Source organism: Rousettus aegyptiacus, unplaced genomic scaffold (genome assembly GCF_014176215.1).
Source record: "Rousettus aegyptiacus isolate mRouAeg1 unplaced genomic scaffold, mRouAeg1.p scaffold_m13_p_3, whole genome shotgun sequence".
NCBI classification, from domain to species: Eukaryota; Metazoa; Chordata; class Mammalia; order Chiroptera; family Pteropodidae; genus Rousettus; species Rousettus aegyptiacus.
In genome coordinates this window covers 121464077-121483579 of record NW_023416306.1, presented here as the reverse complement: position 1 = coordinate 121483579, position 19503 = coordinate 121464077, and the positions used below count along the sequence as shown (strand labels likewise).

General features: G+C 36.8%; 1 protein-coding gene across 5 annotated transcripts in view; it reads left to right on the top strand.

Annotated features, from left to right (window-relative positions):
• Positions 1–19503, top strand: part of ATP8B4 (ATPase phospholipid transporting 8B4 (putative)) — a 192596-nt gene that overhangs the window by 31103 nt on the left and 141990 nt on the right. For all 5 annotated transcript variants that reach the window (XM_016128585.2, XM_016128590.2, XM_016128584.2 and 2 more), the window contains 2 exons: positions 14863–14976; positions 17780–17878. In XM_016128585.2, coding sequence (XP_015984071.2) covers positions 14863–14976; positions 17780–17878 — 213 coding nt within the window. The remainder of the gene's footprint in view (positions 1–14862; positions 14977–17779; positions 17879–19503) is intronic.

The following is a 19503-nucleotide window of genomic DNA, read 5'->3' as shown; positions in this document are numbered from 1 at the left end:
GATATCCAAGTACATAAAGTCCATGGAAAGGTAAAAGTAAATATTGTTTTTGGGAGACTCTTGGAGTATCAACATGTCGAGACACATCCCAGTCCTGCTATTATCCTCAGCTTGATGGAAAAATTTGGATTTCTCTTTCTTTTCTTCACAAGAGACACAGCTGCCCTGCTAACATGCTGTAGATCCTCACCAGTAAACCTGATAACCAAAGCAATTTATGTACCAATCGAAGAGTACAGATGATGACAAGGAGTGTGACAAGTTGGAATTAGTTGTAGAGAGTGCCAGTAACTTGCATTTGTAATGGGTTTATGTGGTTGTTGGTTGTTGCACTTTTGTATTGAGGCATTACCATAGTAACAGTGACTTTGTGGCAAACATTGAAAATGCCATCTGTTTTGCGTGCTGTTAATATCTGTGTAAATTATTCTATGTTTTATATGACAGAGGTTTTTATTTCTACTTTTTAAATAATTTACTTGTAAGAGAAAAGATAACTTTTGGACCTCTCTCAAATCATTTTCATTCTGGATTCAAGAGTTTAAAAGTATAAATATTTTATCTTTTTGACAGTTGATTTATTTAAAGAGTGTTATTCTTTGGCTAAGCATTTGTCTAATTCTTTGTTTCCTTAATTTCGTTGACCTGTTTCAATCTTTTGTTTCGGTTTCTGAATTCCTATTCCTAATACTCAAAAATGGGACATTAAGGTAGTTAAAAAATCTAGTTAAACTCTAAAACTCTGAAATATTTATTATTTACCTCTTCTAGGCTTGAGTAATTTCAGCATCCTCAGAAACTAGTTCCATTCCATCTGCTTTGTGAATTTCAAGTAAAGCACACAGATTTGGCTTCTTTACTTTACTTTTACCTTCTTCATTGCAATGATATGAAATTGAAAAGTTTCCAAGCAATATATAAAGGAACTTAAAAGAGTTAATGAGCTGATTTTGATGTCAGAATTTTGAAGCTCTACTATAGCCCAACTTTAGTGAAATAGATTTAAACTAAGATTGAGAATTGAAAAGATGGAGCAGAAAGAAAAGTCACTTCATGTATAAAAGGAGAACTATAAGTGCAGTTTCTATTGTTGGCAAATGGTTATGAAAGCAATCCATAAATCAACCATGTGGATCAATTGGGCAAGTTCAGTAACAGTTGAGAGGTTAACAGAAAAACCACCAACCCCAACGGTCTCAAAGTGGTTTTTAATCTTTTGTAGTTTTCTTTACTGGCCCAAATAGTTTTGGTTCTGTGAATAATAATATTAAAAAAGATAGTAACTATCATAGTTTACATTTTGTAGTTGAAAGATTAATCAAATCATTTGCATTAAAAATAGTCATCTAAAATTCACATCCACTATTATAAAACCAGTGTTAAGATTACTGTTTTATTTTGTATCTGACTTTCTATGCAGTTTCTTATAAAAGTAAGCTATTTAGATATTAAATTTAAACTTGAAGACACTTTAAAAAATGATCCTAGAAGTTGGTTAGGGGCTATATGTATATGAGTGTGTGCGTGTGCGTGTGTGTGTGTGTGTGTAGGTAGGTAAGGTGGTGGTTTTAAGAATGTACATATGTACATCTTTGTAAGAATGTTCTGGCTCGAATAGTGAAAACCTGTCCTTTGAGGAATTAAGTAGAGGACACCAATAAGATTCTTATATGTAGATCAGTGATCTTAATCTTTGGCTGCTGATACCGTTGTTTTGATATCTTTAGCATCCTTAATTTTTCTGAGTTACATGCATGCCCCTTGGTTGTCAATCTTGCTGTGAGTCAAGGTCACATCATTATAGCTGTATCTGTCCAGGTGCAATCTAGATATGTTGCAGACGGTGTCATAATTCTGCACCGATAGTCCAAAAGTACTGGGAAGAAGAGTTGTTTTATACAAAACCTGACTGACTGACTTCTCTGGTACTGTTATGTTAGTGTAAGTTCATGATAGAATCTCAGTGTGGAATTATTCTTTAAAGTTTACCCATCCACTTCTCTCTTTCTACAGAATTCTCACTGATTACCTATACAGTCTGTGTTTAAATTCTGCTAGAGAAGGGGAACTCCCTGCCTCCCAAATAGTCTGTTCTGTCTTTGAATAGTTCTGATTTTAAACAATTTTTTTTTTCATTGATTGAGCCACATCAATCTCCTCTTGTCTTATTATTCATTAGTTTAGCATTTTTTCTGAGGCCAAAGTAGAGCCAACATATCTCCTGTTTCACATGACAACTCTTTTGATAATTTGTATTTCAAATATCAAACTTGAGTTCACTGAATAGACTAATCTTCGAGACAATCTCCTCCAATTCTTTCATTTCAGTTTCAGCTTTACTATAATGTCTTAAAGCAGGTTGCTCCAAAGTCGAATGAAACATTTTGGAAGTTATTTGACCGGCTTGAATTAGAAGAATTATTAATGCAGCCTAAGGTGGCACTAGCTTTTTGGTGATTGTTGACACTTATTAATCTCATTTTCATTATTAGCGACAAGGATTGTGTTACATTTATCTCTGTATCTTACTTGTCATAGAACTTGGCACACAGCAGGCACTTCTTCTGTCATCAAATTATTCCTTTCATCATTGTGTCACATGTGAGCTTACTGAGCATGTCTTCTGTATCTTCATTGATATCTGATCCCATGGGCCAACTGAATCAGGAGCTCTGGGGGTGGAGTCCAGGCACTGGTATTTTTTAAAAGCTCTCCAGGTGATTCTAATGACCAATCAGGATTAAAAATCGCTGATGTAAGTCATTAATAAAAATATTGAGTACAACATAGTCAAAGACAGAGTCATGTGCCTCATCACTAGCTACCTCCAATTGCCGTTGAGCCATCAATCTTTACAACTTATTGATTTAACTACTGTACTTTCCAATTTCTATAATTAACTTCCTTGCAACCAACCCATTTTTATTTAAATGTTATAGTATCTTGCTCTCTATCCTAATAAGCAAAAGCCTTTAAAAAATTAATCTATTACAGAGCTAGTTTAGATGATTTATATATTGAAGCAGAAGGATAAAATAAATAATTAAACTTTGAAGATTTCTTCCCAAGTCATGTTTCATGGTTCTTGCAAACCACTCAGTCCCTTATTGCGATATTTTAAACACTCTTGTAGGCCAAATGCCACAAAAACGCCATTGTTTTTAGCAAGACATTTTTGAGGTTAGAAGCATAAATGGGCTGAACCTCACAATATTTTGCAGAAAAAGCATTGTTCAGGCTTTTCTAGGTGAGAAAATAAGCTAAAGGAATGTTTGATCTTTTTTTTCTTCTCTTGCTTTCTGATAGGGGAAAGTTAATAGACTGCATGATGATATTGTGTTACAAAAATGTAAAAACTCTATATTTATGCCAGTGCCTACCTTTCTTTGGCAAAAGTACTTCTCTAGGTGTGTATTGTATTGTGAATTACTAACAATTACATTAGTTCATGTTTTGTTCTGATAAATGGAATTGCTGTTCCCTAAGTATTATTTTATTTTATTTTATTTTTTCCAATTTGGATTTATCAGCCTTTTATTGAGTAATTAGTAAGTGTTTATAACTTTGTTAAGTGCTTTAGAAGCTTAGAAAAGCACGAGGTCAGGTCTTCGCCTCTCAGAAAGTTGCTATCCCCTTGGGATTTCGAGATTATTTTATATGCATAAATAAGATGCAGTATAAGACTTTGTAATATAAATATGAGAATGAGTGGTGTTAGACTTATAATTAACATTTTCACTATATTTGGGTAAGGAAGACAATTTTCTAACAAGAAATAAATGTTTCTTAAATTCATTCATATTGCTAATAAATATCTTTAAAAAATGTGAAAAAATGGTTTCATGTTTTATGAACAAAAAATTATAAATAAGTTTTGAAACCATATAGGATTTATTAGCCTGTGTATATAATCAGTATTTTGCATTTTATCATTAAAAAAAGAGGGTTTCTCCTCTCTACCCCTCCATTTCTTCTTCTTACTCTACCTTAAGCACTCTTGCTTCTATATACTTGTTGAATTTTTTTCCATGGTCCTTTGTTTTTCAATTTAATGCTTGATGTGGTCTTTTTATTGGCCAGAGCTTAAGTTGAAAATGTGTATATTTCTTTTCATCCAATGTATTTTTCTAAGGATTGAAGGAGAAAAAATCTAGAAAAAATATCTTAAGCTGATTTAAGGACACTTTGTGTTTACACTCTAAGTCCTGGTGTAAGGCATTTCAGTGTTTCACCTGTGACATTGATTCAGTTCCATGGTCTAGTGGTGAAGTCAAATATCACTCGAGATTCATAATCTATAGATGGAAATGGAACGTTTTGGGTTTGTATTGATTTCACTAAATTATTTACATAGACTTTAAAAAATGTGTGCAACCTTTCTCATATTACAGAAATTTGTGCTTATCAAAACTCTTAAAGGCTATTTAACACTTTGCTTCTTGAGGTGTGGTCCACAAGTCTTGGGCCAGCATCACTGGCCTCCCCTGGAGTTTGTTAGAACTGCATAGTCTCAGGCCCCACTACAAAACTATTAAGTCATACTCTGCATTTGAACAAACCCCCCAAATGATTCATATACACTTTTGTGAATGAAACATTTGAGTTTTGGAAGCACTCGATCCATTCTCTGTTTCTTTAGTTAGAAGTGTCCTGAAGATTTTGGCAAATACAAAGAGGCGAAGAGGAAAAAAAATACTTAATTATATCAAGCACAGTGTTAGTGCTTTATATACATCATCCAACTCAATATTCACAAGTCTGCGTGGTAGATATTATTATACACATAGTTTACAGACAGGGAAACTGAGGACTGGATGGTAAGAGGTTTTTTTCCAAGATCACTTAGTTGGAAAATATGGGGTCACCTTTCAGATTTGGAACTCCAAGCCTTCACTCTTTCCTCATACTCAATTATCTCTAGGGATAATTGGCATTTACTCAAGTACTTAACTGGATTATTGTTTCTTTACAGTAAATATGACTTAGATTTTTTGAGGAAATATCTTCAAGAAGTTCTTGAATCTTTCCTGAAACAAGATTTGCAAGGAGAGTGGATAAGGGGGTCAAATGTATGGTGACGGAAAGAGATTTAATTTTGGCTGGTAAACACATGGTACAGTATACATATGACATATTATTGAATTGTACACGTAAAACCTATATAAATTTATTAACCAATGTCACCCCAATAAATTTAATTAAAAAAGTATTTTATGTTGCCATTTGCAACAGAAACTTGGCATATTTCAATGGTGTTTTCAGGAAAACTGTAGGTCTTAAACATAAACGTAAAATTCAGTTTGAATTTGAGGTGTAGAGGCTGTAGAATGCTATCAGCACTATAGGCTGTGATAAATCCATTTCTCAATTCCATGCCAATGGTAAGTGAAGTGCTTTCCTGCTCTTTCTTCCCCTCCTCTTATCTTACTCCCCAGGTCTACCTACTTGCCTTGTGCTTTCCTGTTTCCAAGATCTTTCCCATCACAAGGAAATCCTCCTCACATTGAAGTGCTAGAAATTAATGTGTTATCCTCCCTTGGATATTTAAATTATAATGGATAACAGTGGCCAGAGACAGTGTTTGATATAAAGAGTTGTCCCGAAAGTGATGCTTCTGTATCCCTCCTTTTCTCCCTATGCCACACCTAGCACATTGCCAGGCATATAATAGATGTGTAAATTTTTTGGTAGAGGATTTCCCTGAATCATTGCTATAGTCTGTTTTTATTCGTTCATTTATTTATACATTTATTTATAACAACCACAATTATTATTAACAATTAAATGTATTATTACAAATTAAATTATTAAGAACAATAATTATTGAGGAATTGCCAAATGCCTGACCACAGGGGTGAGGTATCTAGAGGTGAATAAGACTCATTGGTATCTGCCTTCAAGAAACTCACAGTCTTGTGGGGACATTTTTTCAGGTTGAGAACCATAACATTTCCTAGAAACCCAGGGTGGTGCCATGTGTCATGACTCCGGCTTGGTCTACGCTAGTGCTTTCAGACTTTCTGGGTGTCACTTTCCATACTGAGAATATAGACAACTCATCTCCCTGGAAAGGACTTGTGGGAGGAGAATATATCTACAATGAATTTGTAATCTTTTGTTGTTATAAATATAAACAATAGCTAGTCAGGGATAACCAGTTTCTCAAAAAGGCCTCTGGCCACAGGCATAATCAGATCCCTAGGTTTCGTTTCCCCCACCCAATTCTAATCCCTGTACTATTTATAGCGCTGCTGGTAACCCTAAGTGGGAACGATACAGAGCATAGTCTTCTATTCTGAAGAAATGCCTCCTGATTCTGTTCTGCCCATCCTGCCAACCTCTCTGGCTTCTTCCTTCCCCAAATCACCACACTTGCATAGGGATCTGGATGAACATCATTTTTGAATCCTTACTCCTGATGATGTGAATCAGGAGGAGGAATGTGGAAGAGGAATGCACTAGGGAAGCGGAATATAAAGGAAGTGAGATGGTGGAGAAGGTGCAGGTGCTGTAGCCAGCAGTCCCTCATTCATTTATTCATTTTTTCATTCATTTATTTATTCAAGAAACGGGAAAGAATCCGGTCTGCTTGGTTCCAAAGCAGCTTTGTACACTCACTGTTATTCATAGTTGACCTCCCCAGTGATACTTGGTTGAATCATTAACTTAAATAAATACCCACTGAAATCTGCCCTGGAGTCTGGTACTTAGAATCACTCTCATGAGAAGCAGCTCAGTTGCTAATCAGATCAGCAACTTAGAACATCTCTCCTAGTGAGTTTTGATTGGAGACTCACATTTGAAACCACTATACATTTTCTTTGTTCACATCATGGCAGCCTCGCTCTACTCAGCTCTCACATGAGCTTCTTCTTGAATCTCTGTGTCAGCTCAACAAACACGAAGTCAGGTGGTATGAGTTTGTCTAGATTTAGATTTATCATTCAACCCTAGATAAGAAGAGGCTGGAGACCAGGAAAGGCTAGGAATGTTTTAGGAGGACAACTCGACAAGTTGGCCAGGGGTCCCAGTTGCCCTAGCACCCGGGAGAGGGTGGGGGCTGAGAGTTGCATGTGCTTCCCATCTGATCTCCAGGGGTTCAGCAGAAAATTTCATAGTTACCCTGGAGTTGGCATTGTTTGTGTAGAACCCTAGTTTAAGAGGTAGAGTCCTAGGAAAGATTAAGCTATTTGTAGTGTGTTGTTGTAACCCCTTGGCCCTTTGGGAAATTCTTTATGGGCATCTTTCCTTGTTAACTGGACTTTTCCATTGTGCCTTTGTTAGTTAGTGTCATAAACACTGAGGTCCTGCCTGAAATTTGGCTTAGTTCCCAGACTGCACAGCAGCAAGAATATGGTCTAATTTTTAGTCTTAATAAACAAAGCAAATCATAGTACTAAGTTGTCCAAAGACACTGTTATAGTTCAGGAAACGTCCTGAACAAGCTGGCCCCAAATCAACTCAAAGAAATGTCCACTCTGGTCATCCAAGGTCTCTAAAACCCTAGAATAAGATAGGCCAATGGGTCACAGCTAAGGGCCTGCTACCCAGTGGATGACTGGTCTACCAGGAGAAGGCACAGAAGAGCTTTGGCAAACAGATCATTAAGGATGCTTTATAAAAGTCTTCCTGAAATACAACTTTTTATTTATTTTTTTCCTATTTTGTATGCATTTTGTTTTACTTCATCTCTCTGGAGAAGGCATACAGTAGGTCTCTGTTTAATTTTAAGAGTATTTTTAGATATCACAAAAGAAAAGGTAACATTTCATCTAGAACTCTTTAAAAGTCTTTATAGGTTGTATTCATCTAAACACCCTGGAGAAACAAATATTAGGGTGATTAAATTAATCTCAGAGGGAAATTTAATTTGTTCCCCTGGTAATTGATCCAAATTAGTTCTTTTTGGATAAATTACTATTTGTAAGTTTTTACTAGCTCTAGAACAGTCTTTCAGATGCCATACACTATACCTAGGCCTGAGGGTGAAAAGAAAACAAGATGTATAATTTGCTTTGGGAGAAAACTCAGGCCTAAAAACTTGCCTAGCCACAGTCTGTGTTTCTGAGGTCTAGATGGAAAATGACTTGTCCCTAGACAAGTCCTGAGATGATCTCCCTAGATTGAAAGGACTGAAAGTGACTGCTTTAGCTGATTGAATTAATGTGCACCCTTCACTGTACTTTAGTTTAGAGAAGTTCTTTTCTTCATCAGGCAAGGAATGTTCTATAAAGGGTCTTCATTAATAAAGAGGAAGTCTAGAAACTCTTTCTGAGTATTTTCCAGAAAACATGTACCATTTGGGAGAACACATGACTATGAAACATAGCTTTTATGGGCGACCCTTGCAACTGCTCTATGCCTCAATTTTCTCCTCTGCAAAATGGCATTGAAATATTAACAGCTCACTGGACTTTTTGAAGATTATCTGAGGTGATGTATGTACAGTGCTCAGCACAGTGCTTGGCATATGTCCTGAAGGACTCTTTTGGGCATCCCCCGGGGGACAGGTGCCTCAGCGGTCTCATCAGATAGGATAATCTTGAGGTTGCATTAACCTGGAAAATCAAACAAACAGGCTTCCTAAGGGAGTCTTGGCAGGCCAGGCGCTCCTATTCTATTATTCACTGTTTTCTTCATAGCACTTATCACTTGCTTAAATTGTGTCATCAATTATAAGTTTATTGTCTGCTCATTCCTGCCTTACAGCTATAATGCAAAGGGATTGTGTTCATTCACATCTGTAGTCCTAGCTCAGTGACATAGTGCTTTATACACAGAAGGCCCTCAGATGAATGAATGGATGAATGTTGGGAAAAATGTGCCCTCTGCCCTTCCCCTCCCGCAAATATTTTTATTCATGGTAGGGAGCTCGGGCTTAGGAGAATGTTACCATGACGATGATTGTAACCAGTGTTTATTGACAGCTGTCTATAACACCTCTTCTGAGGTTTGACCTCTCCCTCAACAGTATTTCTAGAGCAACACTATTACCTCTTCATTCCTCCCAACCCTGAACGCTGTGGACTCTTGAGCTGGACAACATTTGACAATACTGAGGAGCTGTGGTTCTGCCTGGTATCAGGGAGGCACCAGATGCCCAATCTCCAGGCCCATTTGCCCCACATATACATTCTTTTGGAATCTTTGCATAAACATGGGTGTTTCACATATTTCCTGAGTGGTGCAAATGCCTTTAGGCCACTTCCTTTTTTTATGCAAGTAGTCTGTGGACACACTCTCATTTTGTTTTTTTTATTTTATGGTTTAGAGATAATCTCTCCCTTAAGAGTCTTGACTAATTTTCTCTCTGGAATCCAGATTGTACCATAACAGTATTATAGCTGCCTCCTCTTACGGCAAGATAACTAGGCTTTCCCCACTCAAGCTCCTGAAAGTTACTTTTTATAGCTGCCACGACATAAAAATGTTTCATCAAATGTGGGCAGATCTTTTGATAGTGCTGAAACGGTAGTACGCATTGCAAAAGCTCCTGGGGTTTGGCCTGTGGGATTTGCAGACGTAGGCAATGTCCCCAGACAACCATCGAACCTATTTAGGTTTGGCCTTCTGTGACTCAGTCTTGAAGGCAAATAATAGAGATAAAAATAAACTACTATATAAAAATGAAAACTGATTTTCTTTATATATTTTTAAAACTTTTACCTGGTGTTTGGTTGGTTGGGAGTAAAAGAAAAATCAACTCAAATGGACTTAGATGGTAAAATGAATGAACAGATCATATAACTAAAAGGTCCAGAGAGAGGGCTAGCATCGGGAGAAGCTTAGTCTAGTTTCTTTTTCTGCATTTCTCAGCTCTCCATCTTCAGCGTACAGTTCCTTCTTGGCAGTATCCCCTCTCATGGCCTCAAGATACTGTCAGTGACCTCAGTGCTACTTGCTTCTAGGTTGGAATCCAGGAGGAAAAAGAAAGCCTACGTCTACAGTGAATTCCCAGAATTGATACAGGTCATGTGCTAATCCCTGAATTTAAAATTGTAATCAAGAGGATGGGCCACACAATTGGTTTAGACTAATCCAGGCTTGATCTTGGAGTTGTGAATGGTAGCTAAATCCATCCAGCCTATAGGACTAAGAAATTTGTAGCACTGTTAGCTGAGGAGAAGGGGAAATAGTCAAATATCTGTCACACCTGACATTAAAATGGGACTGGATGTGCAGTGCTGATGTTGGGTTTTGACATTCAGTTTTTGTAGCTGATGTGTCTAACACTTTCCAAGTATTAGGGCTAGTTTCCATTTCTAATTGTGGCAGCCGTTAGTTATGTCTGTTAGTGTTTCAGGCTCTCTGCTGTTTAGATATTTGGTAACCTTTTTGGTCAATGAGTTGTGAGCATTTGGTTTAAAGCATTAACGTGTAGGTGTGAGACCCTTCAGAGTTTTCTCTTTCCCTCTGGTACTACAGCTGGAAGCATTTGAAATGGTGGCTGGTACACTGTGAGTAACTATGATGAGCAGAGCATCCCTGCTGGCTCATGTCAGAGAAGTAGCATGAGCAAGGAGACTCTTATTATGCTAAGCTATGAAGATTCTGAGTTGTTTGTTACTGTGGCATACCCAGTTTATTCTGCCTCGTTTACTGGATTTTCTAAATTCATTTGAATTTTTTAGGGGTTGCTCACAAAGATTTTATATCTGTATAAGTCTTTCAACATAGCAAATATGCTTTCACATTTATGATCTCATCTTATCTCCACAATAGTCCTGTATATAGCTGAGAAATATTAGCTCCATTTTGCCAGTGGAAGAATTGATGCAAACTCCTCAAATGCTCTGTTTACTAATTTAGCAGTGTTTGTTATTTTCGATTTGCTTTGTTTTCTTAAGCAATGCGATTACACAACAAAATCTTATTATAAAGAATAATGCTTCTCATTTTATTAATATTTTATTTGATGTCCTACCTCTGAAAAATTTATCACTTTTTACTTTATTCTTTCCACGCACCAAATAGTCAGTGTTGAAAATGTAAAGAACTTGGACTGCAGTTTCTGTTGGAAAGCTAAACTAAGGACGTGGTTAGCTGTAGTATTTGCCTGCACAGAGCTATGTCAGGGGCCAAGAGAAACACTCTCAAGGGAGACTGAGAGAGAATTCAAGGAATCTATAATCATACATCATGCAAAAGATAACTGGGGCTCCAAATGAGCAGGTTGACTCAAGAGAAAAGGTAGATATACAGTGTTTTCCTTGGTAAAAAAGTGGCAGCAGACTAGAAATACAGAGTGGGGGAAAGCAGAAGAGACACCTTTGCATTGATTTGGAGGAGAATTGGTGGTGAAGAGGGTAGGCTCTGGAAGCAGAGTGCTTGGATTCAAATCCAGTTCTGCCACTTGAAAGCTGTGTAACCTTGAACAAATTACTTGATCTTGCTGAAGGATTTTCCTTTTATAGCATGGGGAGATTAGTACCTATTTCACAAAAGATATTGTGAGGATAAAATGAACTATGAAATGTAAAGCTCTTAGAACAGTACATATGGTAAAAGTTTGATAAATGTCATCATCAATTATTTATTTATTATGATTACGATTATGATTATAATTAATTGCACTCCTTCTGCCTTCCCTCTGGTACAAGCCACCCATTACCTCTTACCTGGACTAATTCAAAGACTTCCTTTTGCATTGGCCTTCTCACATCTTTTCTTATGTAATTTCCAATTTACTCTCTACCTGATAGCTAGGATAATCTTTTAAAATTAAAATCCATCAAGTTATTTCTTTGCTGAAAACCTTCTAGTAGTTCCCTCTTTACTTACGATTTTAGTCTTTCTAATAAAGACGAAAATCCTTAATATAAATTCCAAGGACCTTCTCTCATTAGCCTCAGTTTGCATTGACCTCTATAGTTAAAGTTTCACAGTCACTCTTTTAGATCCCCAAGCATGTCATCTTCTGCCCGCCTCAGGACCTTTATATTAATACATTTTGGAGAAGCAATGCTTTTTTCTTATCCTGGTTGCCTTTCAGGTGGAGGAGACTCTGCTGGGGTTAACACTTCTCTCTCTATCTCTTTATTCACTCTATCTCATGGGAGGTGGAATCATGTGTCAATCTTAGAGGAATACCTGGGCTTCCTCAGCTCAGCTCTGCCCTCTTTTGAAAGTGAGCTTCTTACAGGGAGCAGGTGATCTCTGATGCCCTTCTAGGGACAGGCTCTTTCCCATTCCATGGGTTGTCTGCCTTGGTCCAGAAATGCCCATGCCCATGTGGTTAAGCCTATCTCATCACGAGGTCAGTTCACTGGCTCACCTGGCTAACGAACTAAAGCCATGACTTCCAGCCTGGCTTCTGTCAGCACCAAACATGCTGTATGAATTCTCCAGATATATTCCTTACTTCTTGGTCTCCTACTCCTCCTCTCATGCTTGTCCTTCTCATCTTTTCTTCTGGATTGGGATGTTTCTAATGGGCCATGATGGAAAAGCTAAGAGGGTGCTGGTGAAAATCTCCTGTGCTGTATTATAAAATGAGTTGCACTAAAATTTGTAGGCTGGATCAATGAAACGACTGAATATTAATGTGCCTGATTTAAGTTCTTAACAAAACTCATATTCTTAGACAGGGCAGTGGGAATTAAAACATTTTTTAATTTTGACTGAAAAAACAAAGTAGAGGGGTCCAGAGTCTCCAGGAGGGGGAGCCCTCGTTCCTTGTTCCCAGTCATAGCTGTGAGGATTTGCATCATCTGCGACTGAGTCAGTAGAAGAGACACAATCATTGCATATGTCAAGTTAAATGAATAGGAGAAAATCATCACAGTACCCATTTGGCATTATCATTTTATCCCACACGATTGGCTCTTCACCTATGTGTAATTCAATTTGTAGGAGAGTTTTTTTTTTTTTTTTTTTTAATGATTCCTGCTGTGGTTTTGAATGACCCAGCAGATGTTCAGTCTGTTCTTTTAGCAAAATACAGGCTTAACCTGTATTTTAGTTTCAACTTTGGAAAATATAAAACAAAATTTAGAATATGCGACCTTTTTAGTTAACTGCTTTTTCTCCTTAGCTTTCCTCTTCCCTATTATCTTCTCCAAGCCTCTTTAGAAAAACATCTTATGATCAACAGTTCTCACAGTCTTCCTGGCCTACCTCTTGAATAGATAACTCATTGCAAAATCATCATCATTAACTTTCAGAACAGTTTTTAGTACACCGCTATGTATTAGACCAATTGAGCTGGAAACTCTTCTCTTGGCACCTTATTCATTTTCCCACAACTTGTTGCACAGAACTAGGCACATTGATTCCTGGTAAATGTTAAAAATGGACATTTAACAGATGACTGTATTTTCAGTAATTAGTAGGGTCAGTGTAGATTCACTTAAAACAAGTCACACTAGCTAACCTCAGTTTTAAACTATTAGTGGATGGAAATTCTCTGGGCATGTTAATTCTGAATTTTGGCAAGACCCCAAATTTCTCATGCTTTCTTTGTGGATAAGATAGAGTTAAGCCTCATGGAAATATTGTTAAGTGGATTTATAAATGGTTAAATAAAGCATTCTTAATATGTTTGATATAAATACTCCAAAAGGGTGTTAACATCAATCCGTCTAGTAGTTTGCCAAAGTCTTAATTCTTTTTAACTAAAAAGAAAATTTTGGGGGGAAGGGGTATTTAGTCCTATCTTTTTTAATGTATTAGTCTACGGCTTTGGAAAAATATATAAAAGGCATGTGTTTGAATTTTTCTGATGACACAAAGCTCGGAGGAATATTTAACAGTTTGAGATAGTATAATCAATATTAATTTTTTTCATGAGGTTGTTATAATAGGGATATATGCAAGATCTTGTACATCAATATTTTTAAAATACCAGCTGTATATGCTTAGGAATGGAAGACCTGATTTAATGACAATTTATGAAAAAAAATCTAGAAATTTCAGTTAATCAAAACTGAATAAGAATAAACTATGAGATACAATTACCAAATGCTAATAAAATTTTAAGTCATGTTAATACAATAGTCCAGGACACAGAACATTAAAGTCTCTCTCTATACTGTACATGGACAAGATGAAAATCTGCAATATGTGTTTGGTTCTGGGCTCCATGTTTTAAGAGAGATGTAGAGAAATTGGGATGGATCTAGTAGAAGCTGACCAAGAAGAGATGTCATGGAGAATAGCTGAGGTGTTTGGGAGTGTCTGGATCAGAGTAGAGAAGATTTAGGGAAGCTCTAGGAGGGGCCTTCCAATATTTCAAGATTGTCAACATTTAAAGAGCTTAGACTTGGATTAGATTACCCAGGGATGGAATTTGACACACGTCAAGAAGTTACAGGAAGGCAAATTTGGGTTTCTCAAAATAAAAATCTAGCAATCACCATTGTGAAATGGAAACAGGCTGCCTTGCAAGATGATGAGTTTCCCATCACAGAAAACTTTCAAAGACAGATCTAGGGAACCCTCATCAGAGTTATTTAAAGGGTCATGCTTTGGGATAGTGGACCAGATGATTCCCAAAATTCCTTCCAACTTCATAGGCCTCACTATGAGCTCAGTGCCTGCATATAGTAGGTACTCAAATAATATCTGCCAAATGAATTAATGCATAAGAGTAAAAAAATCTCTGGGGTAGACTTTTGCACTTGATACATTTTTGAGTCATAGATGATTTTATGACATCGAACAGTAATTTTACTTAGTATCCAAGGCATGTCATCTTGGGAAAAATGAATGACCTTGGGCCACACAAAGTTTAAAATTTCCTAGATAACTGGCTTATCTTTCTTGCTGTGGTATAAATCATTCTCAGCCTTGTAAGTTTTAGAGCTATTTCTGATAATGAGCAATGCTTTGCTCCAAACTAACATGATGTTATTTCTTTTTCAGGATAATCGCATCCACACATCCAAGTACAATATTCTCACCTTCTTGCCAATTAATTTATTTGAACAGTTTCAAAGAGTGGCGAATGCCTATTTCCTTTTTCTTCTGATTTTACAGGTAATGTTTACATTGTATTTCTTTCTAATCTGTTGGTTAAAAGTAGTCATATAATGTGAAAAGTAAGTTAATTCATTTAGCTAAATGTTTATGATTAGGTAAAACCCTCCTTATCAGATTTTTAATGTTATTATTGCTGTTTCTCTTCACAAATGTGGGAGGGCTAGGAATGGGTAAAAAACTAATGCATTCATCATTTTAAACGCTGATGTAATTTTAAAATGCAGCCTTGCACTTTATTTGAACCAAACCAGAGCCGAATAATTACTGTTCATAGCCTCCCTCTTTTCTTTATCTCTCTCTCATGTCAACAGTACGGGTATTGCCAGAGTGGAGACAAAGAACCTAGCTGAGTAGTAGTTTGTGGAACTTAATTTGGCAAATTTCATTTGCATTTAAGAACAATGACATATTTTACACACATATAAAATAAATGATGTATGCTATATGTGACTTCACTGCAGAATGGCTATTTTTTACAGTTTCGAGTGGTTAATTGGTAGTTAATAACCTTGGTTTTCCCTTCCATTTGACTAGAATTTGGGCCTAAATGAAATCCCAGAATTTACTGATATTTTAGAAAGGAAAAGGCATAAATCAAAGTACACACACACATAAATAGCTCGTATTAGCCAGTTTTTTAACCTAGTATTTATTTTAGGATAATTTAATCAGTTTAGACTAGTAGATTCAGAATGTGCTGGGCACTGTATTAGATATTGGAAGTAAGAAGATAGATTAGATATGTGCAGTCCAGATTAATAGCTTTAGTACTATTTTTTCTTTAATTGAATAATTTATTAAGAATCTTGGTTGTAAGTGGAAGAAACCTAAATTCTTTTAAGCAAGAATGGAATATATTCATGAGTCTGTATCATTTCATGTATGACTAGGTTCAGGGGCAAACTATTTCAACAGGATGTGACTATTCTTTCCTCTGTTTTCCTTCATTTTGGCCTCATTTTCTGGCAGGTCCTCTTTATCTGGTGGATCTTAAAAGCTTTAAACTTTTGTCCTCCTAGTTTCAACTCCAATATGAAAGAGAGTGAGAAGGAGAGGGAGGGACATTAGCTCTGATTGGACCATGCTGAATTATACCTCTATCCTTAAACCAATCACCCTGGCTCAAGAATTTGATGCAATGATTGTCTTGACCTAGATCACATTAACAAACTTGAAGCCAGGATGGAATCAATGCACCAAATTTATATGGACTAAAAACAGAAGGAGTGGGGTAGTTCCATAATAAGGCTTAGTTGAGAAGAATTAGATAATTAATAGGAAACAACAAGAACAAGAACAAGAACAACGAATGTACACCTTACAACTTAATGAAGAGACTATAGCATTCTAGAGTTCTTTCTTTTCTTTTTCCCCTGTGAATTTGCTTTTGGTTTCTTCATATAATCCTTTACACTAGAGGTCCCTAATCCCTGGGCTGTGGACCGATACTGGTCCATGGTCTGCTATGAACTGGGCCGCATGGCAGGAGTGAGTGGCAGGCAAGCAAGCAAAGTTTCATCTGTATTTGCAGCTGCTCCCCAGCGCAAGCATTACTGCCTCAGCTCCACCTCAGATCATCACGCATTAGATTCTCATAGGAGCACCGGTCACTGGTGCCAAAAAGTTTGGGGACCACCACTTTACACCATTCAAAATTTTGATCTTATTTCTCTAATGACTTTCTTATTTATGATCGAAAGCTTTTGTTCACAGAATTCAATATTTAGAAGGGAACTTTGGGATGGTTTAGTTCATTGTCTTTTCTTTTATTGATGAGGAAATTAGACCTAGAGAGGTTAGACGATGTATAAAGTTTTTACCACAAGTTAGTTAGTGATAGAACTAGGAATAGGATCCAGCTTTTCTACCACCTAGACCAGTGTTTTTGTTGGTACCTCAGAGGCTTTTGAGGTTAGTTTGATTCTTGAATCTTATGTGGAAGCTATTATAACAATTAAGTTTGCATGGGGCCTGATCTCCATATGCTGACCATCTTCACTCAATCCTTCACTGCCTGATGGCCCTGAAGTAGTTCCAAATTGAACCCCATTCGAAAACCACCTGTCTAAGAGAGTCATGTCAACTTTTATGATGTCTCCCATAGGTGGGTGTCTTTTGAGATATAGGAACAAGGCACTGGAGTCAAATAATCGAGGTTTAAATTTTAGCAATGTATGTCTTGGCCTAGTTGCTTGGCCTCTCAGATATTTATTATACAATGGGAAAATGAAACTCCGGGCTGCAGTGTTTCCTGATTCTGGGGTACAATTCATAATGTATTCTGTGTCTTGCGCAGAAGTGCTATTTACATGGAATACAAACCCTATGGTACAGAATCTAACTCAATGAACTTCTCTGAGGATCAAATGACATAATATATGGAAAGTACTTGGCACAGTGTTTGGTTCAATGTAGATGCTCAAAGAATCTCTCTTTGGGACTGGAGAGAAGTTGGTAAAATTGTTAAAAGTTGAAATGAGAAGCTGAGAAAAATACAGATGATGTTTTTTATCCTGGGGAAAAAATCATCATCTGTGAAAGATTTAAAAAAGCTTACTTCTTAACTTGCTATAAAAATGTTATTTTTTGTAGTTTGAAAAGTGGTCCAATGATACTTCTGTTTTATATGTCTTACAACTGAATAAAAAAACTTCAATTATTGAAGGTAGTTCTACATTTGTACAAATAACTGAATATAGTCCTATTAATGTCTGTCAAGTCTTATGAAATTAAATGGCAACATTAGAAAGATATATTTATTAAATTTGAAAGTACTAATTAGTTGCAATGTTTGTTCCAGCTGATACCAGAAATTTCCTCCTTGACCTGGTTTACCACCTTTGTGCCTTTGGTCCTGGTGATAACTATGACAGCTGTCAAAGATGCCACAGATGACTATGTGAGTATTTGCTTTTGAGCATTCCTGATGTCTCAGTTTCAAGTGTGACCTTTTTGAAATACAAACTAAAGATCCATTTAAAAATTTGGAATAAAGTTCAAATGGTCACTAAGATATAAAAGTCTTTTGCTATTTGATGGTCAATACAGGTCATAGAATAAGCAATGATTTGAATAATGACATCTTTGGAATAAATGTCTGACTTCTCCACATTATCTTATCAGGGAAATAGTACTCGTTTAGATGCATGAGTTCCTGCAAATTGGCTTTAAAATTCTTATTCATTATAGTCATACTTCATAGAAGAATAAATGGTAGAGTAGAAAGAAAGAAAGAAGTTTTGGAGAAACACACCTTATTCTACCATGTTCTAGCAGTGTAACATGAGGCAAACTACTTCTCTGAACCCTTCCTTATCTAAATAATGTGGCCAATGACATTAGCACTGTTGGGAGGACAAAATGAAATGTTGTGCATAAAGCACTTGGCTCAGAGCCTGGCTTATAGGGGTACACGTTTAATACTATTTCTCTGCTCTCTTCCTGTACTGAGCAGTTCCATTCTAAGCCTTCATATCCATTTCTAGGGTAGAAATTATCAAGAAGAGTCAGCCTGGGATTACCATTTTTAATCCTTTGACTCTATCTGTTCTAATACCAAGACCCCTTGGCAATGCCTGAGCAGAAGTAAGAGTGCCCCACCTTAAGGACCCGAGAGTGGGCTGCTCAGTATTCACGGAGTGAACTGATTTGTCTTTTCTGTGATGCTCTGCTAGTCAATTTTGGGGACTCTTTTCAGGTTAGATACAGATGTGACTAAATATCAAGCCTGATTTTATCTCTACTACAGTTAAAGCTTGAATACGCTTTTATTTTTTGTGACAATATGTATTGGTTCAACAACCAGATGTCTTTATGAGTCAGAGTCTTGACAAGAAACAGATGTCACTCTAAAATAAAAAGAAGATTGGAGAAAAATTAATAATGAGGAGACCATTATCCTATGTGAAGAAAAGCACATAGGATAGCTACATTAGTGGCAAAACTACATCTAAGCCTGAAGGGGAAAAGGAAGAAAGCAATTACTAGAACTGAAACTGTAGTTGAGGGCTTCTTGCGGCAGCTGGGGCTGTCTGTAAAGGAAGCAGCCCCTGTTAACCATCTTGAAGGAAGCCAGGGAATTTCACTTTCCTTTGACACTCTGATCTCTGCCAGTGCCACCTATTGGCCAAGCTCCACCAGAAGCCAAGGTACAAGACCATGTCAGTCAGCTTCCCCTGGCACAGGGCAGAGGGGAGAGGGATATGTGTAGATACAGAGGAGCAAACAGAAAATATCCAGTACCTCTGTCAAATTATGTACTCAGACAAAATAGTTGTTTCCATTTCTATTGTTCTGTTGGCGGGGAGAAGATTGCATACCAATGATAGGCTGACTTAGTTTACTCCTCTACCAATATTATCAACTTTTCCCATGTCGACAAATGCCAAATAGTTTATTCTTCCTGGTAATATCTATTACTTACACCTGGAAATCAGTTTAAATGTATGTACTGGGCACAGCATAAAAGAAAAAATGGGATGAGTTTGGGAAAGATGTTGAAAAAGGGAAGGACTGAAGCAATTT